This window comes from Drosophila tropicalis, unplaced genomic scaffold, assembly GCF_018151085.1.
Source record: "Drosophila tropicalis isolate 14030-0801.00 unplaced genomic scaffold, ASM1815108v1 contig_593, whole genome shotgun sequence".
NCBI lineage: Eukaryota > Metazoa > Arthropoda > Insecta > Diptera > Drosophilidae > Drosophila > Drosophila tropicalis.
The window spans coordinates 4,006,037-4,032,488 of record NW_027173070.1 but is presented as its reverse complement, the minus strand read 5'-3'; the positions used below and the strand labels follow the sequence as shown (position 1 = coordinate 4,032,488).

Genomic DNA, 26,452 nt, shown 5'->3' with positions numbered 1-26,452 from the left:
ATGGATCTATAGATCGATAACGATAACGGCAACAATAACGACACGTACATGAGACAGTTAAGGTATGTATGTATGTATGTATGTAAAATAGAAATATAGTTTCGCTTTCAAACTTGTATAGGTCTTATTGTTAGTTTAACAAATGCAATGCAAGAAACGACATCGACATTTGACATCTCCGCTCCTCGATCGTGCGATCATTGAAATCTGTATGTATGTGGATCTCGATAACGATGACTGTAAAACAACTCTGCAAATAGAAAAAAGTTGCATAATCAAATTGTAGTTGTGTGTTCTGGCTTTTGAATTAGACTGAACTTTATGATCTCCATAACTTGAGTTCAAGCATTCACAGGCAAATCAAAATCATCGTCGAATCAGCACTACGAATTGTAATTTTTAAGCGTTTCATGTATTTTTTTTTTTTAATTTGCTATTAGTATTTATTTTTGTTTTTGTTTATTTTCAAAACAAGCAACTACAAATCAAAATGGCAACATTTCTACTTGCATTCATGTTAGTCATACTCACATACCTACTAAGTAAATATGATGTATTTGATTAAAGATATTATGTGTGTGTGTGTGTTTGTGTAAAAAAGAGGTAAATAGAGATTAGAGAGAGAGATAGTCAAGTGGTGTCATTGTCTTGTGGTATCGGTATCGGTAACGTTCTCGCTTGTCCTGTGTCTCGTAAAATACAATATTTAGTTTTGATTTCTCTTGGTTTGGTTTTGTTTTGAATAAATGCTTAATTTGAGTAGTTACCTGTAAATTGTTGATATCATTTTGCAATTAATATTTTTCTTTTCATTTGCTAAAAAGCCATAGTCAATATTACATTATAAGTATTTTGATAACAATGAGCTGGCACTCAATTTAGATTGCTTAAAATTTAAACAAAAATACTGATTCCAAAAAACATTGCTAAATACATACATATGTATGTAGTCAAATATTAAACATTAATTTCATGATTTCTAAACTTCATTTCGGCACAAAAGTTTTTTTTCTCTTTTTCTTTTTAATTTTAAAGAGTTTTCTTTCTTTTAATTTTAATTTTAGTTTCAGTTTTCTTTTTTAGTTTCTTTTTAAATTTAAATACGGCCCCAAATCCAGCTTTATGTAATTTTTAAATATTTATGGCTTTACACATAATTATAATTTAGCTCTGATTTCTGGTCTTAGGAATTAGACATAAGCGAAAATCTTGTTTTCTTTCAATTTATTACATTTAGAATTCATTCAATATTTAATGCTTAAGTTTTTATAATAATTATTTCATTTTTGCAAAAATTTGTAATACATTTTAGTATATATAATATATATATATATATATAGTATAACAGGAACCACGTAAAAAATGCACGCCTTGTTTATTTTTTAATTCATATTTTTACTCTTTTTGTTGGTAGTTTATTATGATTTAGATATAATAATTTAATATGTATAATAATAATATTAATAATACCACAAAACATTACAACATTGAAGTTTTCAACTTTTATGTAAGTACATTTCATATATATGTAAATATAAATGTTTGATCAGGTAAATCGTGGGAGGAATTATTGTTTCACATACATTTGTAGATCGTTTAGAATATGATTTTGTTTTTTCTTTTAGTATTTCTTATTTTGTACCAGTTTGGAAAAAGTTTGTCAAAGATTTTTATATATATATTTTTTTTGTTGGATTATCTAAATAGGCGTAACTTTTTCTTGAAACGGACGAATTAAGAGCTATATGTATATCCTCCAAGCAAATGTAAATCGTCGTCTTTTTTTTTCATCTTTGTCTTTATGTATATATTGGATAAGAAACTTCGGGTTAGCCGAATTTACTTAACGTTTGATAGAGTTTTGAAACGGCCTAAAAACCAGAACCATTTTATAAAGTTTGATCTATAAACGCCTTGAGTACTTTTATTTCAGCATCTTATTGCTATCTGTATTATCGGTATTTGTAGAAACACTTAGATTGTCAAAATGATATCTAGAAATGATTGCTGTAGAAAAAGGTTTGTGATTCAATATTTGGTTTTTTGGGTTTTTGCTTAGAAACTTTTGCCAGCATCATGGATACGTTTACGGCGACTATCACGTCGTCGATAGCGATCGATAATGCGAGAACGATGTCGTTCCGGACACAGGGCCTCCGGTGAGCTATCGACCTTCTTCATAACAATACGAAAGGTGAACGTATGCTTGGGGGAGGCACTGGCCGCACGCCTTGGGGAAGGCGGCTCAAATTCACTGCCACTGGAGAAGCCACATGACCCCAGGGTTCCATGGATTAGGGGCGGAATACCGCTAGGCATACAGACCATAGGTGTAGGAGCAGCTCCTCCTACAGCACTAGGGACACGAGGTGTACCGTTCGTATAGCCTGAGGGCGTTGACATGGAGCCCGTAGAGAGTTGTTGGGTCAACACTGAACTGGGACGTGGTTCAAAAATGGAGGCACAACGTTGATCTGTGCAAAGAAATGTTTTTACCTCCTCCTCTTGCTGCTTGATGGTTAAGGGAAAATGCTTTTTACTCGGATCAGCATACGGACTACGTTGAGGCTCATGGCCGTGCGGATATGGATAAGATGAGCTCGAATCATCTCGACTGTCACGGGAGCTATAGTTCGAGGAAGTCTGCTGTGAGAGCGGACTACGTGCCCGCGAAAAGGCACTGAAGGGTGAGATATGCAACTGGCGGAAGGTTTCGGTCTTCTGCTTCTTCGTCATGGGAAAATTTGGCGATCGCACCGGCGTTATGCCACTTGTCTCTGACGGCGTGTAGTCAAAGTGCGTTTCCAGTGAGGATTTACGACCACAAGAAGAGCCGGAGCGCTGAAAGGTTTCCGCATCGACAAGCTCAATGGAGCTTTTACGCAAGTCAATGTGTCGCCGACGTTCATCAGTGTCGACAATCTCGAAACTGGATGTCTGATCCTCATAGCTAGTGGACTGATAGCGCGATATGGACACATCAAAGCTGGTATCACGCGACGAGTAAGGACAGTCGAAGCTAGATTCAGCGCGACTTGATTTGCGATCACCTTCGACCATCTCGAAGCTATCACCACCCGAGTCTAGACGCTGTAGGTTAATCAGGTCCGTCTCAGTATCCACCCCAGGACTACGCAACTGATCTAAGAATGGAGATCTCGGCGGATCAAAAGACGAACGACGCGATGGCGGCTCAAACTCAATAGTAGGACACTGCAGCGGCTGTTTTTCGGGAGGAGCAGCGACTACAGCAGCTGCTGCATCGGCCACTGCCTTGGCGGCAGCTTCCGCTTCCTCGGTTTCGCGCCGCAGTGCCTGCAAATTAACATAAACTGGTTCTGGGGCATAGGCTTTCAAAATCTCTACAAGTTCAAGGCGCAGATCCTCGGGTATTATGAGATCATTTGAGTCCGATTCGCGCTCCTCGCTGATTCTGGGTTCTATGGGCTCACGGCTCTCTGAGCGGCGTGTAAAGTGATGGATTGCAGTTCCATTTGCTCCTGCCTCCAAGCCACCGTTGACGGCCACCACCTTAAGGGAGTTGGTCACCTCTTCGACGAATTGGGCCATGGCTGTATCTGGCTGCTCGGTTTCGACTTCAGGTTCAGGCTCAACTAATTCTCTGAGTCTTTCATGCTTGATATACGACTCACCTACCTTTTCAAAGTGTACGTTTGCCAATTCGAATGGCAATTCCTCGGCTGTCCCTTCACCTACCTGGTCAAGAGTTCCTGCATTGGAGTCCGCACTGGGCCGTTTCGAACCGGAGGCTGAAGTGACTGGTTGCTGTTGTTGTTGCTGTTGCTGCTGTTGTTGTTGCTTCTGCTTCTCCTCCTCCTCGCGACGCGCCGATCGTCGTAACTTTAGTGACATCTTGGTGTAGTGGGCAAACTTTAATGACATCTTTGGCTCGAATCCAACTTCAGACATTTGTTTTTGCACCGCACTCTTGGCTGCCGTAGAAGAAGCAGCGGGACTAGCCGAAAAGGTACTTTGCCTAATTAAAGGTCCACCAGATGATCCAGACTCTGCCCGAGTGAATGCATTGGCAAACCGATTCGTACGCGTCGTTATATGTTTTGAGGGTTTACGTACAAAAGCCAGAATCTCTCGCATGACACTTTTTTTCTCCGGTTGGGGCTGAGCAGCCTCTTTCTCTTTTTCTCGGGCAGCTGCCTCGGCTGCTTCACGTTCGCGTTCTGCACTCTTGTATGTCTCGGCAGGATTGGATACAGTAATGGGTGGAATGGGTCCCATGCCCATGGGTGAACGCTTTTCGCTGGCAAAGTATATGGGCGTAAAGAGGCTAATCGAAGGTCGCTTAAGACCAACAAAGCATGCTTCATCAGGTTCGGTGGCCATATCCTGTACATGCACCGTGGAGGTTGGACTTCTTCGAGACACTCCCGTCTGACAGCTAAAATCAGAGGGTGCCGCACCGAGGGGAGAACGTCTTTCTTGTGTGTGTATACTAAATGTTGGACTTCTCCGCTGCACTGTCTCGCCAGTGGGACTTCGTAACGTTGGGCTAGGCTGGTCATTGGGAGATCTTAGACCACTGCTGCCGGGAAATAGGGGACTACGTCTTCCTTGGGGACTGCGATCACCCACCGGACTACGTCGACCACCCTGGGCACTCAGTGAAATTGATAACTGGCCACTATTCTTACGCCGGCTCGAGGCCCGCAGTGTACCCTGTCGTGAGAGAGTATTTGTGGGTGTTTTCTGTGAACTACTGCCCGGGCTTTTGGATTCTGGTTGCGGCAACACCGGACTCTTGGGTGTCAGTGGACTTCGCTTCTTTTCGCCGTTGACTCCGGCACTGCCGGTATTTAGTGTAAGTGTAGGAGCTGCTGCCGCATTGGGACTTCGGCGTTCAGAAGGACTGCGACGAGTGCGGAAGGACTGAGACTTGGCCTTGCGGATCTTGGGCAGCGACTGATGATGATGGCGATGACGATGCTGGTGTTGGGAGGAGGAGGAGGAGGAGGGGCCGTTCAACTTATGTTAGTTGCTGTGATGTGGCCCAGTCGTTGGGTCACTGCTACCGCTGGAGCTTAGTGTAGTATTGGAGCCATAAGGATCGAGCGAGCTCTGCACGGACATCGAGCGGCCCTGATTCTGGCGGGCGCGCCTCACTCGGCTAGAGTTGGGAGACAGCTTTCCGGGGTCGATGCTTTCTGGGTCTGCCTGCAAATTGTAGAATCAGACATAAAGGGGGACAACAGGATGGCGAACACAGGCGATGGTTGGATGATCGACAGGCGACAATGGACATGGACAGATGGACAGACAGATAGATAGAGGATGGCGGCATGAATGATACTGAGTTAAACACCAAAGCAGCAACAGCAAATAAACATTTAAGCACACAACAACCCACCTGGTAGGCCAAAGCATTCATAATAATAGCATAGGGAACCAAATTAAGCGGATGAATCTCACGCATCAGCACATTAGCTGGTATCTTATGGAATTGAATGTACTCCAGAAATGTGCCCAATATCTCCTTGATGTCAATATTCTATTCAAAATTAAAAAACAACAAATTAATATAAATATATAGTTCGGACAAAATGTAAGCCTTACTGGGTTATTATCATAGTACTTCTTGCTCCACATAAGAGCCGCCTGAAATTTGGTAAACTCATCGGCCCGTAGCTCCTCCCTTGCCAAAATCAAACGTACCACATGCTGGGGCAGCAGAGTGAAACTGCCCAAATTCAATACCTCAGTGCCATGCTCGTCGACAAACTCCAAAACCTTTTGCACCAAGGTTTTGGTGCACTTGTACTGAATATAACGCTCTGCTGAAGCCAGCAAAGCGCACACGGTATCTACATTGATGCAACACTGAATGAATCCAGCACACGCACGACGAAGTTCCTCCAAGCCATAATAATCGGCAGCGTTCATCACCCCTACAAAAGGAAAATGGTTACTTAATATAATTAAGCTCCGTTTTGCCTTCTTCAACTTACCTAGAAGTGTCCTAGGCTGAAGTGTCACACAACCCGTATGAATATACTCAATAAGCTGACGGAAGACATCGGGTTCAAACTCCTCTATAATCAAGGTTTGATGCTGCTGACTGTTGGGCTAAATTGTTAACGTAATGCAATTAGTATAGAGAGCGCAAACACATTTTCCACATGACCAGATTATTGTGCAAAGGGACAACTCTAAAGCTAACATCAAGTGCATAGGAAAAAAATAGATGGGGATCGACAGAGATAGAGAGGGAGAGAAATGTTACAGGTTATACCATAGATAAAACTAATATAGGGGATCGAAAGAAAGTAATATAGCCTTAACATGCCATTGAATATTTTGGTTAGACAAGCATTTCTTTTTAACACACAGAACAGTTTAATGCATAGAAGAAAATATACCTCCAAACTAATTTATGGAAGAATATATTTTATATTAAATTATCCTTTCCTATCATTATTTTATTGAGAATGTAAACAAATATGTACAAGCATTTGAAGTTAACCTATAAAATGTACCAAAAATGGTGGCTAAACATTTTAACATTTAATCCATGTAAGAAACTATAGAAATCAATCCTCTATTTCTAACTAAATCGTATCTTTTGAATTCTTTATCTTAGTTTTCCATTATCATGGTAACATTCTGTTACTGTTTTTAGATTTCAAAATAAATTTTAGATTTAACAATACTGAAGTTGATGATAAATATTCAAATTAGATATCTTTCCTAATACTAATGGGTCGAAGCCCAAAACATATTCTGGTTTATTGTAAGAATATAAATATCTATCAAATCTTATTGGTAAGAAAATCTATATACAGAAAGTTCATACAAACTTGAAGAATTCTTGATTTTAGTTCTTATTTTTAATTTCTTAATTTCCAAGAGAGAGAGACAATTTTACGTTCACTACTATTCCTAAGTTCTATATTATATTTACATATTTATATTTACAAAGCAATCTTTTAGTTCTTGTACATTTAAAAGACATTTACAATTAGCATATTTTTACATTTACATAAATTTTGAAATTAATTTCAATTACGATACAGACACACACACACACAATACAAGCAGACAGAGACACATACACACTGACATCAATTGATCACTTAGGTTTTTTTTACCTCAGGTATCGGAGCTAATTGTTGGGAGAAACCGGTTCTCTATCATTATGAATGGGATTATCATATTTTTTGGATGATGAGGATATACAGAGGGGAGATTACAACATGGAGGGCGGGGAAAATGCACGAAAAACATTGATATTAATAAAAAATGCGATATTGCAATATTTCTTACTTATTTACAATTTTGTTAGATTACCATGTAAATAAGTGTAGGGAAACCAAAAGGAAAAACCCAGATATACCCAAAATCACACACACTTTCACTTATACCACAGCAAAATGCAAAATCCATATGCACACACACACACACGCAGACACACACCCCTCTAGGGTAATCGATTATGAATGAATACGAACCTGTTGTGCCGCATTCTGGAGATTCAATAAGGGCTCCGATGAACGCTTAAGGAATAGACGCAACTTATTCTCTTTGGTTGAGGTCTCCCTTTTACGTTGGGGCGATGGTGCTGCATATAGCATTTTGGCGAACACCCGAGAACGGGAAGCAAGCACAGCCTGTTGACATGAAAACAGAATAAAAGGGAACAAGGGTTTCCGGTTGAGTACAGGGATTGTTATAATGTGTGTTATGAAAGTAAGAGAGAGAGAGAGAGGAAGCCACTGTAGAGAGAAAGACGGATGCTTGTTTTGCGTACGCAGTGACCTGATTCGAAACATCGATGGGATGTCCAGTGCAGCAAGCAAACATCATCTCGTTCTTCTCTACTTACCTTAACGGCACAAACTGGCTCACGAGTGTCACCAACTAGGAAGGTTACATCACATAGCTCGGGCATGGATGCCAGGAATTTCATATCCTCAGCCAATCCTGTCTTATTCTCAAAAGTCGATAGATCCGGCTCTGCGTCAGCCATGCCGGGTAATATCAATGCTTCTGGCATTTGGGTTTACTGTAAAAGGGATGAAAAAAACCGAAATGAAATCAAATTACTGGCATTACTCACTGACTTAATTGAACAACAGAGAGGGAGGAAAATATTTGCTATAAATATAAACTTGAAATGAAATTCCCCACGAATTGATCTCTTAATGCCAGCTTCAGTAATTAAATTGTAATTCAAAACGAAATCCCTGAACCCACACACCCACAAACAAGACAATTGAGACTCGAGTCTGCGCCCTCTCATCCTCATTCTCTTTTCGTTCTCTCACAGTAATGTGAATTGTCTGGCTGAATGTCCTTGGCAAATAAATTACGATTTGGGAATCAAAGAAATGGAAGAAGGTGAAAAGGGGGGTTACAAGAAGGAAAACAAAACGGAAAGGAGCCACCAGACAAGGTCTACGACAACGACGACAATAACAACAATAAGGTTGGTCCAAACGTATGTACAGTCAGGTAATCGAATGTATGTGTGGGTGTCTCTCTGTGTGTGTGTTTTTGTGTGTTTAAGCCTGGCCTTGCTTTTATGCACAGAAGCTGCATGGGAAAATTGTTGCATACTTTCAGGGTCTCGAGGAAAAAACGGGTTGACATGCCATACAAAAATTGAATAGGGGAAAAAGAGTTTAAGTTTTTACCTCGTTGTGCCAAACAAAATATAGATTAAGAATGTATATATTAAAATATATCCTATTCTACTTACCTGATCCAATGTGAATTAAATTTGCGGCCCCCTTTTTCGTTATAAATGTTATATATATAAATTTTTGTAACGGATATCCATATCCGTTGTTTAACTTAAACTTAAATCATTTTGTTGTCTCTTAAAATTTCGACTGAATATTCACAAGGCGAAAGGTAAAAAATTTAAAAGTATTAAACAAATTCGAATAAAACTTGCATAATTTAGGTCTACGTTAAAAAAATGTTTATAAATATGAATATTACAGCATGCTAAAAATGAGTTTAAAAAAGGGCGAGGAATTTGGCAAAACAAAAAAAAATGTGTGCTGTGTATAAGTGTTTTTTTCTTTAATACAAGTGAAAAAATGGTTGTATGTGCGCTACGCATGGATTACTTATTTTGGGGGGTGGGGAGAGAGAAAGGGAATTTTAGACAATTAAAAACTTGGAGATTTGGTAGTTGATTAAAGAAGAATTACTTTGCCTAAGCGTATCGCAATTTGTGATATAATTCAAAAACGTTGCCCTTCCAGATCTACGGCAGCAGCGAAGTAGTGTGGCAGGAGCAGCAGCAACAGCAATTTTTAGGTCCTTTCGATTTTGGGGCGTCACTTTCACTTTTCACAAAGGCGTGCTTATTTTTGTGTGTGTATGTGTGTGTGTCCCTTGTATTTAGTGTATTTTTGTGTTTATATGTATTTGTGATGTATACATGAAGCAAGCTAAAAAGCAACCAAAAAAAGCAACACACACGAGGTGAAACTTTAAAACACTCGCTCTCTCTCTCTCTCTCTTTCTCTCTCACAGACAGATACAGGCAAACACTCAGACAGATGTAGCTAAATTAATGTTATTCCTCTTTAATTTCAATCAAAAGATTGCACCACTTGGATTTTTGATTTAGGTTTTTCTTTGATTTTCTCTATATATATACATATACATTCACTCAGTCACACATACACACACACACTCTCTAAATCTGTGGCGAAGTAATGCTTTTTTGGGATGTGAAATGAACCGTTTCGCACGAGGCACAGGAGCGTTCTGTTCTGCTCGTTATAATTATTGTGTCTACATCAAAAGGAGTTTCCATCGATATGTCATGTTGGTCAAAAGTTTATCTGCGCATGACTACGACGAATCGATATATCCTTGGCCATGGTGTTTCTCCTAGCAGTCGTCGTCGTCGTCGTCGCTGCTGTCGTGTTGGCGATAATGATGATTCGCATAGGCAAGGCAACAGTTTGTCGCGAGGACAAGCTCAACAACGTTGCCTTCAGGGATTCTGGGACACTTGTTTGCATCCAATGCTGGGTACAGCTTGAACCTTCTGTTTATGTCCTTACTGCGCAGTTGCCGATCAAGTAAACGTAAACAAAAACGCCCAACCGCTAAACAAATTTTTTGACAGTTCAGTCGCATGCTGGATTCACTTGACATGCGCCTCGCCTCAGCTAAGGTGTGTGCGCGAAATTTGTATTTGGCGACTACGTTTCGAATACCCCACACAGATGTCTATGACCGCAGTCTGTCTGACCAAGGCATGAAAAATAAATAAACAGTTTCATTATTCGGTGGCAAGTACTTGAAAAGGGAAAAAACTCGAGGACAGAAGCACAGACCACAGACCACACAGGCAATCCGACAAGCAGACTGCTCATACAGTGGGAATTATTAGTATTTGACTGGTTAAAAAGTTATTTCAAACTAGTTTCTCTATATTATAAATTTGAATTGTATATGGTATAATATATGTATGTAGATCTATCTATAAGAGTTGGTCCAGTTAAAGTTTCTGAAAATTTGCACCTCGAAGTATTTGAATTTATCCAAATATAAAATAATGTCAATCAAGGATATCAGCGTACCATAATAATCGACAGAATATTTATTTTTTCTATGACTATTTCTACTTCAAATCGTTTTCACTAAATTGTCAAGTAATGATGAGTTTCTTTTTTGCCTTTGAATTAAAATTCAATTACTTTCATTAGGATACATAAAAATATATCAAGATAGAACTTGTCTATGCATAAATGATTCATTTCGATTATGATTTAGTAATCTAATATTTTTAATCAAATGATTACCTACTAATCACATAGAGAAAAAAACAACAAAAAGCCAAAATTTAATAACTATCTGTTTTTATATATATTTTACTGGACTTTCCTACTTTAATTCAGCATAATAAAATTCAGAAAAATGTTTAATATTTAATCTTTAAATATCAATTCTTGAATTTAGATTTCAAAATCAGTAGAAATACTCAAAGAAATAATAATTAAAATGATAAAATAGACATCATTGCTTAGTCCAAAATAAGTGGGTCGCTTCGAACTGAATCCGATTTATGATAGGTTATTAACCAAGACGATGAAAACGTATTTGCTTCAAGCAAAATTAAGATCTTTAAATATTATTTTATAATTTATCAAAAATGGTTTCTCACTGACTTGAGAACTTTCTTGGTTTTTTATAATAGTTTCTCGATTCAAACAACCGATTCCACTGTGATAATCCCTTGTACAATCTCTGCATACAACATAGAAACATACACATACGATTTAACTTCCGTTTTAAGTGTCATGCCTGCCCCTGTTGCAGTTTTTGCTTATTAATTAGTTTCACAGCTACCCCAAGGCAAAACCGAACGTCTGAGCAAGTGAATTTTGGTCCGATTCTAAAAATATATTACTCGGCGCAGCGCACATCCAGACGTCACATAAATCCCTTGTGGCCATCAGTTTGATCATGTACTTACGAGGATTTTCGTCTGCAATTGGAAACTGTATGTTTGCAGGGGTTTCTATTTTCTATTTCAACGGCAGGTAGAGCAGTCCAGTCTGTGACGACGTATTGACGCCGCCTTCCCGCTGTGCTCCGAAACACAAGTCAATTGCATTTCGGCCGACTGGGTCCACTTGACGCGACGCCTAATGAAAAGGCAAACAAATAAACAAACAAAAGTCAAGGATGTTGCTGTTGCTGCGTTGCCCGTGAGAAAATCTCTTGAAACATATGACAATTGCGGTCGCCTCTGCCGCCTACGCAAGATTCTTCCACATCGTTCATCTCGATCCGAAATGCCGCTCTCGCAATGTCCCACAGTCAGTTGTCGTTGAACACTTGCGCCTCTCAGTTGTTGGTCTCGCAAATAAAGAATTAAACTCTGACTATATACACACACTAGCCGAGTCGAGACGATTTTATACGTGCGCGGATTTTTAGTGATTATAATTGAATTAAAAGTGACATAGAGATACGAGAGATCCGCTGTTGCCTTGGGGCACGTGCCACATGCTGCCTGGCAGGCAGTCAGTCAGTCAGCCGCCTCCGTGGTGAGTGAGTTGGGGAGTTAGCCCCTTCTATAAATAACAAACTCTCGACTTTAGTATGAACGAGTGAAGCCCAAAGAAAGAAGTGCAACAACTAGTAAGTTGCTAACTAAATTTTTATGTGCAATTTTGTATACAGTTTTTTCTTTCCCTTTTTTTTTTTTTTTTTGTGTGTAATTTGCACATCTCTAAACAGTTTATGGGCGCCAATTTTCAGCTGCTACAAAACTAGCAAAATCTATAGACATATTGTGAGGGGGACAGAGAGGGAGAAACGAGATATAAAAGCAAAATATGCCTTTAAAAATAAAGTGGATGTTGTTGTTGAGGTTTCCTTGTGATCGGTCTTTGACGTCGTCGTTGCTGTTGTCGGCATCGTCCGCCCCATATAGCATATATAGCACATACTATATATAAAAATACATACATACATATGTATGTATGTATGTGGTGTATAGATATCTGCACGATTTTATATAGAATTTGTAAAAGTTGTCGCTGAATGTGTTCGTTTCGTTTCCGTTTGTTGTCGTCGTCGTCTTTTGGATATATACTATATATATATATCTGCTTGAGTGCAAAAAAAAAAGAAAACAAAACATTAGTTTTACTTGTTAGAGATCATCTAATGGATTATCTCTTCTTTATATGCTCATTCTGATTTAATTTGATAAACTATTGTAAATAAATAAATCGGATATATTGTTAAAACGTGATGAATTTTTTTAGTTCCCAAGTTGACACAAAATATGTGACTTTTATTTGAAATTCCTGTAAAACAGATTGTGATAAAAACATTGGGATACTGAGAAGACAAGAACACAAATTCGTATACTAAAAGAAAATATTACCTACCTTATTCGATTTAGTTTTATCTATCTCAATATCGTCTTTAATATTATAGTAGCTGACTTCAAAGTTGAAAAGTGAATCCTGTGAATATGATTTCTCTGATTTCCTCCTTCCTCGATATCAGAAATAAATTGTTCTCCTAAACTGACAGATTTCACATATAAAATCTACACCTAGTTACGACATGGATTGTTTATAGATATTATATGTAGATTGCATTAAAACTGCAGGTCAAGAAGGCACTAATAACTAATAATAGGACTACAATCTAAATCTGCTCTTGATAAATACATTCAGAATTAAAATACACATAGATCGGAATAGAGCGGAACTTTAACTTGAAAGCCCATAACTAAAAATTTAGAAATTTTTTGACAATTTCACTTCTCTCAATAGTTTTTCTTCCTAAATTTTTACAAATTTTACTCAAAATATAAAACTTTTATAGTTCTTGAATTTATTGATATGAGCAAAAAACTTTAGATGCCAATTGTCAAAAACCCAATATTCTTATGATTATGAAGCTATTATAAAATTTTGATGGTTTTTACGAAAAGATGTAAATAGACGGATTTTCGTACTATGACCACAAGCTAGAAATACTTGGCAAGTGATTTTTGTTATTAAAAAGTTTCCGCAGGTACATAATAAAGTTGAAAAGAAATAAATTCATATAATCAGCAAACAGTGCAGAATACTTGGAACTCATCAACATCATCATTCGCATCATCTACGGGCACTTGCAGTTCGTGGAAACTGGCTTTGGCTTCGTCCAATTAGAGAGGAGGATGGAACAAAAAGCTTTAAATAGAATCAACAGGATGCCACTGACACTCGATAGTAAACTAAAACAACAACCAAATAATAATAATAAAAACAAGAGGATAATGAACAAAAAATAGGATGAACAAAACAACAACAGTAAAGTAATCTCCCACATATTATCCATTTGCACGTCATTCGGATGATAAATGCATTTATGTGTCGCATCCGTGCAACTGATTAGATGAAATTACAGACGCACGCGAATAGGATAACTATCTGGCCTCCGTTCCGTTTCCGTTCCACCCTCCTCATCGAGATCTCTTCCTTGGCCACTTACTGAGACTTGCACTTGAGTGCGCATTGCAGCGCAAATTGAAAAAGGAAACGTAATGCAGAAGAGGAGCAAAAACTGACGCACAGCGGCCCGGTACCGACCTAAGCTTCACCCACGGGCATATTCTCCAACAACAAGCTCCATCTGGCTGCCTGCTGCCATGGCTAAATTAAATTTCCAGCAGTTTGCATTAATTTCCCAACACCGTAACAAATCCGCCCCAGTAGAGTAAGGCCCATCCCCTTGCCGCAACCCCCCTTTACGGGGTTTCAATCAAATCACAGCCAAAACAGCAACAGATTTTGCCGCAACCGTTGTTACTGTCCACCAAACGAGTAACGAGTAAGGAAATTTCTTTTTCTATCCCGCCTTTCCATTTTGGCGTTTTTCCTTTTTGGACCGTTTTTTTCTTTTTTTTTTTCTTCTCTTCTATTCCTGTGTTGAGTTATCTGTATCTGTGTATCCTGAGCACAGCTCGATTTCAGCGCAGGATATTCGTTTAACCTCGTCGGCATCGATGTCGTCGTCGTCGTCGTCGCCGTCGTGGTCCGAGACCGAGGCATCTGCCTTTTGGGATGCTGTGATGGCCGGGCATCGGCATCTCGACATAGCCCAAAAAAATTTCCCCATTTTTAGTCTTCGTTTGCCGAGCGTCGTGCGCGCAAGTATCCAAAATCAAATGCGGATAGGCGGCCTTAGTACTACTACTACACAGTAACAACAACCACAATAACAATAACAAGAACAACAACAACAAACAGCCCAAAAAGAAAATTGTACAACAACAATTTAGCAGCAGCAGCCAGCACCGCCGCCGCCGCCGCCGTCGCAGAAAAAAAAATCGGAAAAAAGACACGGAATAACGAAAAATCTTGTGAAAAAAAGAGTGAAAAATTATAATTAAATATATATATACATATGTATATTAGAGTACATCAAATTTGAAATTATTTTCAATACTTTTCTGCTCGGCACTTGAAAATTTCTGGCTCAAAAAGAAAATGTCCGCGTTATGGTAAATTGGAAAAACAAGCAAAAAATTAAAAATAACAATAATGAAAAACAAAATTGAATTCCATTTGATGGAAGAGTTTTGAATATTTGAAAGATATTTTGTTTTTCTCTTGGCATAATGCAAAAATCAAGATGTGATATGGATATTTGTTAGGCTGCAGAAAAATTTCTATATATTACAGTGTGTGTGTGTGTGTTTTTGTGTGTAGTATCTTTTGTGGCTCATTTCTATGTATCTGTGAGATACGCAAAACAATTTGTCTGCGCCATTAGTAGCGAAAAGTTCTATAGCTTTCACTGGGTATACTGTGTATGTACATACATACATACATATGTATGTATGTATTTGTGTTCGCGTGTGTGTGTGCGTGTGTATCCTGCGCAACTGAAGCTGCGTTTGGCTGGCAGGACATGGGCAGGCAGGCAGTCCTAGTCCTTGGTAGCCTTAAACCAGCAAAACGCAGCCAGCAGAGCTGAACAGCGCAATATTTGCGAGCTTGACGCAGCTTCAACTCGTCGTCGTTGTCGTAGATGATGATGATGTTGCTGCCGCTGCTGCTGCTGTGTGCTGTGTGTGTATCTGCAAAATACAGATACAGAATACAACTGTTTTTCATATGTCTCCCCTGTTTGTCTATCTCTCTCTGTCTCTTTGTCTCTCTCTCTCTCTCTCTCTCTCTCTCTCTCATTTCTCTGTGTTTGTTGCTTGTCATTAACTTTGTTTTATTTCCATTATCATTTCTGTGTGCATCAAATTAATCGAAATTTTCGCATAATATAATAATCAGAATCAAACATATCAATGCATATGGCTTTATGTTCTATTGTAAACATGAATATTCAAAATAATTATGTTATTTTTCATACTAAATCATTTCAAAACTGCATACAAATTTATCAGAATTGTTCTAAACCTAATAATTGCCGTGTTTAGTTTCTTTTATATACAATTTTTTTTTTTTTAATAAGCCAAAAGCATATTTTTTTGTTTTTTGGGTAGTTTAGCTTTTTCCGACTTCATCTTGGTAAAGTTTTTTAATTATTGCTTACAATCAACAATTTGTTGTTTCAGTGACAGAAAGAAATTTATTTCACATTAAAAGAAATATTTCAAGCAACGGTTTTTCTTTTTCATTCTTTAACATATTTCCTATCAAGCTTTTATTTGAAGTCAGAATCAGAATCGCAATGTCCTGGGGACTCAAAAATAATCCTCAAAGCAAATCGTTATACATATGTTGAGCACGATGATTTTCTTGCCAGCACATTTGCATACTTTAAGGGGCAAAGTTCTTGCATTTCACAGCCCTAGATCCGCCTATGGGCCTATTTAAAGAAACGTTCGACAATTGATTTCACTTCAACCTAGACTTCAACTTAAGGAACTTACTATCTTTGACTAATGAGCCGTTCCTTACCCAAGCGCTGGACTTCTTTTTCTATTTTGGTTAAGTGTGTCGCTCTTCAACTAAACTGACGCTGCATTTCAAGATGTGAGCTTCCTGGCACTATTACCCCCAATTGGCAACTCCTTCTGTAAGCCATGTGTTGATGATCTACTGCCTACTTGACAAGAAGGCAAGAGAGTGTATAGTGGCATCTGGCCCAGTCACTTGTGCGTATTTTGAACCCATCTTCCTCCCATGGACCAATATGTCGGAATTTGCATACACATGCACGCCCAAGCATTCTCATACACAGGATTTTAGTTAGTTAGCTAGACTTGGTTACGAATAGTATCATCATCATCATCATCACATTGCATCTTACTCCTCTTTGGCAACTTCTCGTTGAACTTTTAGCTTCAATTGTGTTTCCGTTCGGGACTCGTTACAGCGTTACGGGACTTTGTCCTTACTCGTTGCTTTCGATTTTTTTCGCTTTTATTTTACTAGGCGTATTTTTGTGTGTTCATTGGTGTGTGTGTGTGTGTGTATTTACAATTTCGTTTTGTTGTTGTTTTCGCTGTTGTACAACTGCGGCAGCCATTTTGTATATCATACTTAGAGTACTATGAAGTTACAAGCACACACACACACACATGGACAAAGAGACACAAAGAGAGAGAGAGAGGTAAACATCTATGGAGAAAGAAAAAATTCGCTGCTGCGGGCCAACAAACAAAAATTTCCCAACTTTTTGGCTTCCATCTTCCAAAAAGAAGAAAAAAAAACATGCAATATTTCTTCGGATTCTCAGATTCCCTCCCTACATACGAATAGACAAAAACGAAATCCAAACAACAAGAGCCAAAAAAAAGAGGATAATGGAAAATCACTTTTTCTAGTATCTACACACACACACACACATCCAAACAGGTACACGAACAGTCACACATTTACAAAAGAGATAGAGAGACAGAGAGAGAGAGAGAGAGAGAGAGAGTATGGAAAAAGCCGAAATGAAGCTAACGAAAATTGCAAATCAAATAAAATAAATGCAGTTGTTATTCGGCGAAATAAATGGCTAAAAGCATACACAGACTCACATATACAAATATTTGTACATATACCCATATTCCAGTATCTGTGTGTGCGTGTAACTGTGTGAGTGAAATGTTAAAAGTGAAATTGTACGACGCCCTAGATGAAAAGCTAACTGTTGTAACTTGGTGTATCTCTGTGTGTGTGTGTGTGCTTGTGTGTGTTTGTGCTTGGATTCCAACCAAAAACCAAATTGAATTCTCGGAAATTGAAAAATATTTTCTATATTGAAAGTCTTTTGGAATTATCTAAAGCTAATGGAATGACATTGACATTTCTGTCGGAAATTTCTACAAAAATAAATTTTAAAAACAACAAATTTTAAAGAAAAATATTAAAAAATATGTGGAATTTCAAGAACTGAAATTTAAAAATACTGCCAGTATCTGAATGGAATGAATACATTACTTTGGTGTTTCATAGTTCCAAAAAGTATGCTAACTAAGTTTTAGATGCTACCCATGTAAATGATTTGTTGAAATGTGAAATATTCATTTCGAAAGCTGGGAGATACATTTTTCTTGAAAAACCCGAGGATGCCAAATCATCTATTTATATTTATATATATTGCAATTTTATTTTTGGATGCTTCTATTAATAAGAGACTGTCAATAAGTTCTGGTTTATGCTGACTCACATGTTCAGACGAAAAGAGAGAGAGAGTTTTTGCAAAACTTATCATCTCGAAAACACCAAATTTTGTAGCCATATAGTTCTTAAATTATGGTATGATTTCTTGCCAGACTTTTGGAATATGCATTTACTTTAAACATTTGACGAATAATCATCTATGCTTTTATATTAGATACTCAATGTAAATCAGAACAAATAAGAGATATAAGATTTTTAGTTCTTTTAGCTGTCGTTGCGTCAGTATCAGTAAGATACGATGATCTATTTCCTATTTAATCGAAAAAAAAACGGAATTTCTATTCAATGCATCCTGTTTCCATACGAAACAGAAAGAATGGCATTATGTACTTGATCAAGCTAAATATACTTACAATGTAATGTCTGTATAGTCAATTGTTCTTTCCTTTAAGACTAGTAGATTCATAATTAACCAGCTATATGTACATATACTGTAAAATGTCATTGGTTGGAAATAGACTGCTAATAGTTCTTTGAATAAGTATCTAAACGACTGTTCACAATGTTGAATCTAAATGCAATGCAATCCAATCTACCTAAAGCGAAAAAACGTTGCCCTTGCAGCCACAATTAGATGAAAACATGATTAACCCATTTCTTTTTTTGAACATTTTGGCCATCTATGTAGCTGCAAGGCCATCAACAGATACAAAATGAAAACTGCAATCAGCCTGCTGCAGGCATACAAATTTCATCGATTTCTTACCCATGGCATCAACGGCATGTATGTATGAGTGTGTGTTCAATTGAAAATGTTCTATTTCGTTGTCCTTAGGGCAGGCAAAGACTATATTGGGGATATTGATGCACCTTATTACCATTTTACTGCACCTGTGTGTCCCCATATCGCTGTGTGTGTGTGTGCGTATGTGGGCCACCTATCATTTTTAGGGATATTTCTGTGCATGTATGTATGTATGTGTGTGTTTGGCTGAGTGGGCGATAGCAGTTACATGATTGAAATGCCATTACGTGGGCAACGAACACACTTTCTCTCTCTCTGTTGAAAAGTCAAAAGTCATTGGCAACATCTATTAATTATATACCTACATACATGTACATATGACTTTAATATATTCCATCTCTTGTCATTTTACAGATTATCGCGGAAATTGTCATAGATCAAACTCTCTCTCCACTCTCTATGTAACAAAGCAGTTGACATCCGCCTACCACGTACAAACGCCCACAACCATTGTCTCTAATTATTGAAAAGGCACTCACAATGTATTGCCTGCATCTAAAGAACTTCAAATGTGCTTATCGTATGCCGGCTCAGCGGTTCCAGGCATTGCCGAATATCGAGAAAAGTTAAAGATAACAAATAAACCAAAATAACCGTGCGGCAAGTGAACAAAAATTATCAACAGCTATTGAAAATTGCTTTTTTTTTTTGTGTTTGCTCACACATACATATACGACTCTCGAACTCTCAGTCACTCAACGAAATTTGCAATTGAGATCGAAGGAGAATATTGGATATAAGCCCTAGACAGCTGGTGGAAGATGTCACAGCAAATGCTATTGGGACTGGGGCTAGTTGCCTGGCTGTTGCCCGTTTGGGGCCAGAGGCCGTTGCTCTCGAATCACACCTTTAACTCACTGCCCATGTCGCAGCATCAGAGCTACAATTATCCCCTGCCCATGGGTGGCGGTAAACAGTTGCGCAATGGACGTCTCCATGAGCAACCGTTGCCCTTGCCTACGCTACCGGGAGTGGCTCAACCCGTCCATATCTACGACGACTATGAGGGTGAAACAGGCGCCAATTTGGGAGGCGGCGGTGCTCTTGGATCGCGTCCACCGCCAGGTAGTCGTCGGGATACACGTCGTCGTCAGAATCTTTCACAGGTCGGAGCGGGCGCTTTGCCACGACCCGAACGTGGCAATGGTAGACGTGGCATGGAATCGCTCCGCAAGGAGCTGATGAAACCATCGGTGGGTGGTCCAGGTGGTGGCATATCTGGCAGTAGTTCCGGCTATCCCTCGTACTCTGGGACTTCATCAATTGGACGCATCGATGGTCTTGGCCAAGGTATTGGATCGGCGGATCGCTATGGCGAACAGTTACGACAGCCAAGCGGCGTAGCAGCCATGACATCTGGCCCTATGACTGGTGGAGGCGCTTCCGGTGCTAGTCCATATTCCACACGGTTTCCGCCACTTTACGCTGGGGTAGATGAACTACCGATGCGCACGTATCCAAGAAAGAATTCCATAAGTGAATTGTGGAAGCTAAAGAAGAGTTTAAATCAAGCCGATGAACCAGCTGGTGGAGTAACTCGCGGTAATTTAGATGGCGACCACGATGCAGATCCATTGGATCCCATACAACAGATCAAAGAACGTATTAGGGATACGGAACCCAATCCGGTAAGTTGGAGAATTTGACTTAAAAGCTTGTTCCCATCTAACAAGGTTGTTTTACTTTTTGATTAGAACACCTACGCACCTCACACAGAGTCCACACCGTCCTCGGAAATCGAAGATCTGCTCGGTGTCAAGTGCAATTTCGAGACACCGTGCGCATGGTCTTGGGTAGACTATCCCGATGGCTTTCAGGTCATATCCGGCACAGAGTTAGCTAAGAAAAATATGACCGGCCTTCTACCTGGACCCGTTGCCGATAGCATTGATGATGCCAATGGTCATTTTCTATATGCTCGCGTTCAACCAGGCACTAAGCAACTCAATTTGACTTCTCCCCAGTTTAGTACCACGATGGAAAAGTGTTTCTTGGAGGTCTATATGCACCAAAGCGACATGAGTCATGGTTTATCGCGAGTTGTAGTCGAACCACTTCATACACAAGAGAGCAGTTGGGTGCCTACGGAAATACAAGGAGACAATTTTCGGCAATGGACACGCAAATTCTTTCGTTTGGGTCGCATTTCCAGAGATTTTCGCATTGTCTTTGAGATTGTACCAGAGTTAAAGGCCGGTCAGAAGGCACATGTGGCTTTGGATAATTTACGCATGGTTAGCTGTTTCCCCGAGGGCACAAAATCGGAAAAATGCAGTGCCACACAGGTCAAGTGTATGATGAACAAGGTGCCGGTTTGTATTCATCTGCCGCGGATCTGTGACATTACACGAGATTGTGACGATGCCGAAGATGAATTGCAGTCATGTGGTAAGTTTTCGCTGAACCCAAACTGAAGTGCAATTGCTTATCAGTTGTCATGTCTTTTGTCTAGATAAAATCCCCTACGGTGGTCGCTGTGACTTCGAGGAGGATTGGTGTGGCTGGCGTGATTCGGGCAAGACAACATTGACATGGTCTCGACATACTGGAAGCTCACCCACCCATGACACTGGCCCCGATGCTGATCACACTCAACAGCATTTAGGCAACAATACTGGCAGTGGCTATTATATGCTTGTCAATATGAATCAGCACATTAACAATACGGAGAAGAGCTCGATCATCGGTTTTGCTAGCAATGCAATTATGCTGAGCAAAACATTCAATCCACCGCCATCGGTGCATGGTAATCCAGATTCACCCTATCGCAATTCATGTGTGGTGCGTTTCTATATCCATCAATTTGGCAAGAATCCGGGAAGCATTAATCTCTCAGTGGTCGAAATGAAGGAGAAGGAGAATATAACCACAACTCTCTGGTGGAGCACTAAGAACCAAGGAAGCGATTGGCTGAGAGCCGAATATGTTCTGCCTAACATAACATCCAAGTATGCGAAAACAGATTCAGAAGCTCCTAGTCAGTTGCATGACTAATACAATGTCTTTCTAGGTACTATCTGCAATTCGAGGCACGCATGGGAATGAGGATCTTTTCAGATGTGGCTGTCGATGACTTTTCTCTAAGTCCAGAATGTTTTGGCCTCAATATTCCGGAAGAACATCTCAATGGCTATAATTATTGGGATGTAAGAAATAATCTCAAGAGACCTACGCATCGAGATTTTGAGCATACAAACTGTAAGTCAGAAGATAAACAACATTTTGGCTTTACGATGGTTTAACTTAATCTTCCTCCGGTTTTATACAGATCTTGAGTTAACCTCTTGTGATACACGTGGAATGATAGGACCGACACAGGCTCAGTGTGAATCCGCCTATAGGGAGCAGAATAAGACGCATGTTTTAAAAGAAGTTCATGTGGTCGAGGATCAGAGTACCTACAAAGGAATGCAGAAGTGGAAAGTACCAAATGAAGGTCACTATACGTAAGTCTAAGTTCTGTTTGATCCTTTTAGAATTATCAGTCTAACCGCATTGCCCATTCCTCCATTTTTAGGGTCATTGTAAAGGGAGCGAGTGGTGGCCTGGGATCAGGTGGCGTAGGCAGCTCTCGCGGATCTGTAGCTGTATCCGTCCTTGAGTTACACAAGAATGAGGAACTATATTTCCTCGTGGGGCAGGAGGGTGAGAATGCTTGCATCAAAAGCATGGGCACCCACAAAGAAGCTGGTTGTGGCGCCGAACACGACGTGGACCTGGGACAATACAGTTTTCGTTCCAAACAGGACATGGTCAAGAAAATATACATCGAAAATGGAGCTGGTGGTGGAGGTGGCGGTTCATATGTATTCCTACTCAATCAGGCAAAGAATGAAGCCGTTCCCCTACTCGTGGCCGGTGGTGGTGGAGGTTTAGGCATTGGCCAGTATATCGATGAAGACTTTCAGCATGGTCAGAAATCGAAGGCTCAACAAGCTCCTGAAAGCGGTCAAATCAATGGTGAACCGCTGAACAAGAAAACTGCAGGACCTGGAGGCGGTTGGCGTGCCAAAGAGGATCAAGCTTTGAGTCCCACTTTCGGTGCAGCTTTGCTTCAGGGTGGAAGAGGTGGACATTCCTGCTATGTGGAACTCGCCGACAATGGCACCTCCGTTCACAGACATGGTCAGGGAGGATTTGGTGGCGGCGGGGGTGGTTGTAACACAGGCGGAGGCGGTGGCGGCTACAAAGGCGGCGATGTCTATCTGAATGAGTCAAATGGCGAGGGTGGCAGCTCATATATAAGCAGCAGCCGTAGCCTAAGGGACACCAGTTCCATCTATGCTGGAGCCAGCAGTGGACCAGGAGCCATCATTATCATTCCGGCAATCGAGGGTTGCGGTTGCGACTATCGCTGTGTGGCCCTGGATGAATTTAGATCCGCAGTGCGTTGTATATGTCCGGATGGTTGGAGTCTCAAGCGAGACAATAATACTGCCTGTGAGATCCACGAAGAGGCTGGCAAATCTTCATTCCAATATTTGGTTTCCATTCTACTGATGTCTCTAGCCGTGCTCTTTATCTGCATAGCCGCTTTGGTCTTTATGCTATGTAAGTAGAAACATTAAATGGAAATAAACTTAGTAGTTAATTTTTTTCGTTTTTACCTTATATAGACAATCGCTATCAACGCAAGAAGCAAGCTAAGCTAAGGCATAAAATGCTAGTGGAACAGGACCTACAGCTTAGCCGTCTGCGCCACAATATTGACGACTCGAATCTGAATAACTTTAATCCAAACTATGGATGCGATGGCATTCTTAATGGTCATATAGATGTCAACAGTTTGCCACAGGTGGCACGTGAAAGTCTTCAACTAGTCAAGTAAGTCAAATCTTTTGCCCCATAATCACCTCAATAGAGTAACCAATTTGAACTCTTTTCAGTGCCCTGGGCAAGGGAGCCTTTGGTGAGGTTTATTTGGCCCTATATCGTCATCGCGATGGCGATGCTGTGGAAATGCCTGTCGCAGTCAAAACCCTTCGTGAAGATCCCAAACGTGAGAAGGAGGAAGATTTTCTCAAGGAGGCAGCAATTATGGCCAAATTTAATCATCCGAATATGGTTCATTTGATTGGCGTTTGCTTTGATCGACAACCTTACTATATAGTCTTGGAACTTTTGGCCGGCGGCGATTTGCAAAAGTTTTTGCGTGAAAAATCGTAATACCCCCGAACGTGTTTCCCTGCTGACAATGAAGGACCTGCTCTTCTGTGCTCTGGATGTGGCCAAGGGTTGTCGGTATATGGAGAGTAAACGATTCATTCATCGAGATATAGCAGCCCGAAATTGTCTACTGAGCAGCAAGGGTCCAGGACGAGTCGTCAAAATTGCTGATTTCGGAATGTCAAGGGATATATATAGATCGGACTATTATCGCAAGGGCGGCAAGGCTATGTTGCCCATTAAATGGATGCCACCAGAAGCCTTTCTTGATGGCATATTCACATCCAAGACAGATGTCTGGTCCTTTGGCATTCTACTGTGGGAAGTCTTCAGTTTAGGACGCTCTCCGTATCCGGGTCAACATAATACACAGGTCATGGAGTTGGTTGTGCGAGGCGGTCGATTGGGATCGCCCACCGAATGTCCTGTAGCCATATACAAAATAATGGCCGATTGCTGGAATCCGACACCCGAGGATAGGCCCACATTTACTAGCTTATTGGAGCATTTAACAGCCTGCACTCAAGATCCAAGCATAATGAATGCTCCATTACCAAATATATTGGGTCCCACGGCATCGGAGCGCGATGACACTGTCATCCGGCCACCGAATGGCGAGGAGTTCTGCTTGGCAGTGCCAGACTATCTAGTTCCGCTGACGGATAATGTCAACAATCCATTGGCTATGCCTGGAGGCGCTGGTGGCTCATCACAGCGACAACAACAGAATGCTGCATCATGTACACCTCCTGCGGTGACTTCGCCAGCTGCCCCCAAGCCATTAGCTGCCGCGCTAGCAGCCGATCAGCTAGTCGAAGGCGGAGCAAGTGGCATGAATGGCGATTGTTGGGAGACTTCCTTCATATTGCCCAACTCGAAGAGCGATCAGCCCTTGCTGAATTCGGTGGCATCTGCTGGCAATACCAATCAGTGTGGAGTCCCAGATGCCTCCGTCACGCCCATTCTGCGTTCACCGACGCATAGTGATGAGGCCAAGCTAATCAGCCTGGATACACCGCAACCGACACCAACGACCATACAACCACCATTGTCGTTTGCCTCCCAGCTGGATGGAATAACATTGGATCCGTCGGCTCTCAAGAGTCTACCCAATGGCAGTGCCAAGCAATCGTATGCCAATGTCCAGGTCAAATTGGAGTCAGAGGGCAAACTGAACGGGGTCGTGCCAAATGGCAATGTCACCATTCTGAATGGTTCGGCTGGGGCAACAAGTGCCAATGGCACAGGGAATGGAGAGATTGCTGCAGTGGCCACCATTCAAGGCTATGCCGATCGTTATAAGGATAACAACAATCATTCCGAAATCAGTTGTTAGGCTCATTTTCAAATGTTTGCTCAAATTGGCAAACCCTCTTACATACACACACACACACACATACACATACAGGGTGTCACAGCTCAAAGCTGTTGCATTCGCCAAAATTCATTTTAATGGGATTGCCAAATCACAGTTTGTTTAAACAAAAAAAACAAAGTGAAAACCAAAAAAAAAAAAAAAAAAAAAAAAGTGAGACCTTCACAAGAACTTGTATTTGTAATTAAAAATAAAAAAATACGCTAACAAAAAAAAGAGTAAAGTAATAAATAAATTTGTATGGCTTAAAGGAATATATATTTCAAAATATATATAGTAAACACATAACATTAAAATTAGTTTGAAATTAGTTTAGTTGTTTTTTTGTCGAGAGGTTGTGTATATACAAAAACATATATATTTAAAAAAAAAAAAAAAACCAAAACAAAACGAAGAAGAAAACAAAAACATACAAATAATTTTTTTAGTAGATTTTCATTATAATTTTAAATTTTAATTACAAATTTTATTTGGTTTAAGCTATTGACTGAAATGCTAAACAATATTCCTAACCGAAAAACAAAACAAACAAAAAAAAAAAACCAAAATACTCAAAACCAAACAAATAGAAGAAAATTCGATTATTTTTTTAAAACTCATAAAACAAACAAAACAAACAAAAACCAAAAGCAAACAACACAAAAAAACAAAGGGCCAGCGCATCGTCACTTATTTTAATTAATAACAAGTCAACAATTTATAAGTTGGTTTTTTATTTTTATTTCATAAAATTAATTTGTACATGTAAATACAAAGCAGAAGCTTCCGTCGTAGCAGTTTACGTATATTAACTGTAAAATTAAGCAGAAAAATTTAGTATGTAAAACAACAAACCAAAAACCAAATATACATTATATATCTATATATAAAAAGAAAAAGTAAAAAAAAAGAAAACTTCAATTTACAGGGTGATTTTTATGAAAATTCAGTTGTATGTTTAAAAAACGAAACAAAACGTAGCATTAAAGACATAAAAGAGGTTAAAAAATAAAAAATTAAATATCATTTGATTAATGA

At 39.7% G+C, this 26,452-nt stretch overlaps 2 protein-coding genes across 8 annotated transcripts; one reads left to right on the top strand and one right to left on the bottom strand.

The window, feature by feature from the left end:
* Window positions 1-1,360: 1,360 nt before the first annotated feature.
* On the bottom strand, window positions 1,361-9,765 carry gprs (speckle type BTB/POZ protein). 7 transcript variants are annotated; one of them, XM_068289684.1, is made up of 10 exons: window positions 9,673-9,765; window positions 8,732-8,864; window positions 7,856-8,035; window positions 7,482-7,640; window positions 7,122-7,160; window positions 5,982-6,099; window positions 5,590-5,921; window positions 5,384-5,524; window positions 5,140-5,190; window positions 1,361-4,962 (listed from the first exon to the last, which is right to left on the bottom strand). In XM_068289684.1, the coding sequence occupies exons 3-10, from the start codon at window positions 8,024-8,026 to the stop codon at window positions 2,056-2,058; spliced, it is 3,918 nt and encodes a 1,305-aa protein (XP_068145785.1). In that variant the 5' UTR covers window positions 8,027-8,035; window positions 8,732-8,864; window positions 9,673-9,765; the 3' UTR covers window positions 1,361-2,055. The 7 variants fall into 7 exon arrangements, with proteins under 7 accessions (XP_068145785.1, XP_068145782.1, XP_068145781.1 ...); XM_068289681.1 differs by having other exon boundaries at window positions 4,858-5,190; window positions 9,731-9,743; XM_068289680.1 differs by having other exon boundaries at window positions 4,858-5,190; window positions 9,683-9,719.
* Window positions 9,766-14,652: 4,887 nt separating this feature from the next.
* On the top strand, window positions 14,653-26,452 carry Alk (Anaplastic lymphoma kinase). Its single transcript, XM_068289846.1, is given in 10 exon segments — window positions 14,653-15,016; window positions 19,249-20,522; window positions 20,589-21,282; window positions 21,347-21,842; window positions 21,905-22,092; window positions 22,163-22,340; window positions 22,412-23,445; window positions 23,511-23,718; window positions 23,781-24,051; window positions 24,053-26,452. Coding segments are annotated over 9 exon segments (5,280 nt in total). The 5' UTR covers window positions 14,653-15,016; window positions 19,249-19,655; the 3' UTR covers window positions 25,397-26,452.

Bases quoted from the DNA above. Each gene is read 5' to 3' on its own strand.
- gprs (XM_068289684.1), bottom strand. From the start codon at position 8,026: ATGCCAGAAGCATTGATATTACCCGGCATGGCTGACGCAGAGCCGGAT. The intron at 7,641-7,855 runs GTAAGTAGAGAA...TCATGTCAACAG, and splicing joins AGCCAGTTTGTGCCGTTAAG to GCTGTGCTTGCTTCCCGTTC. The intron at 7,161-7,481 runs GTTCGTATTCAT...TCATAATGATAG, and splicing joins TCCAGAATGCGGCACAACAG to AGAACCGGTTTCTCCCAACA.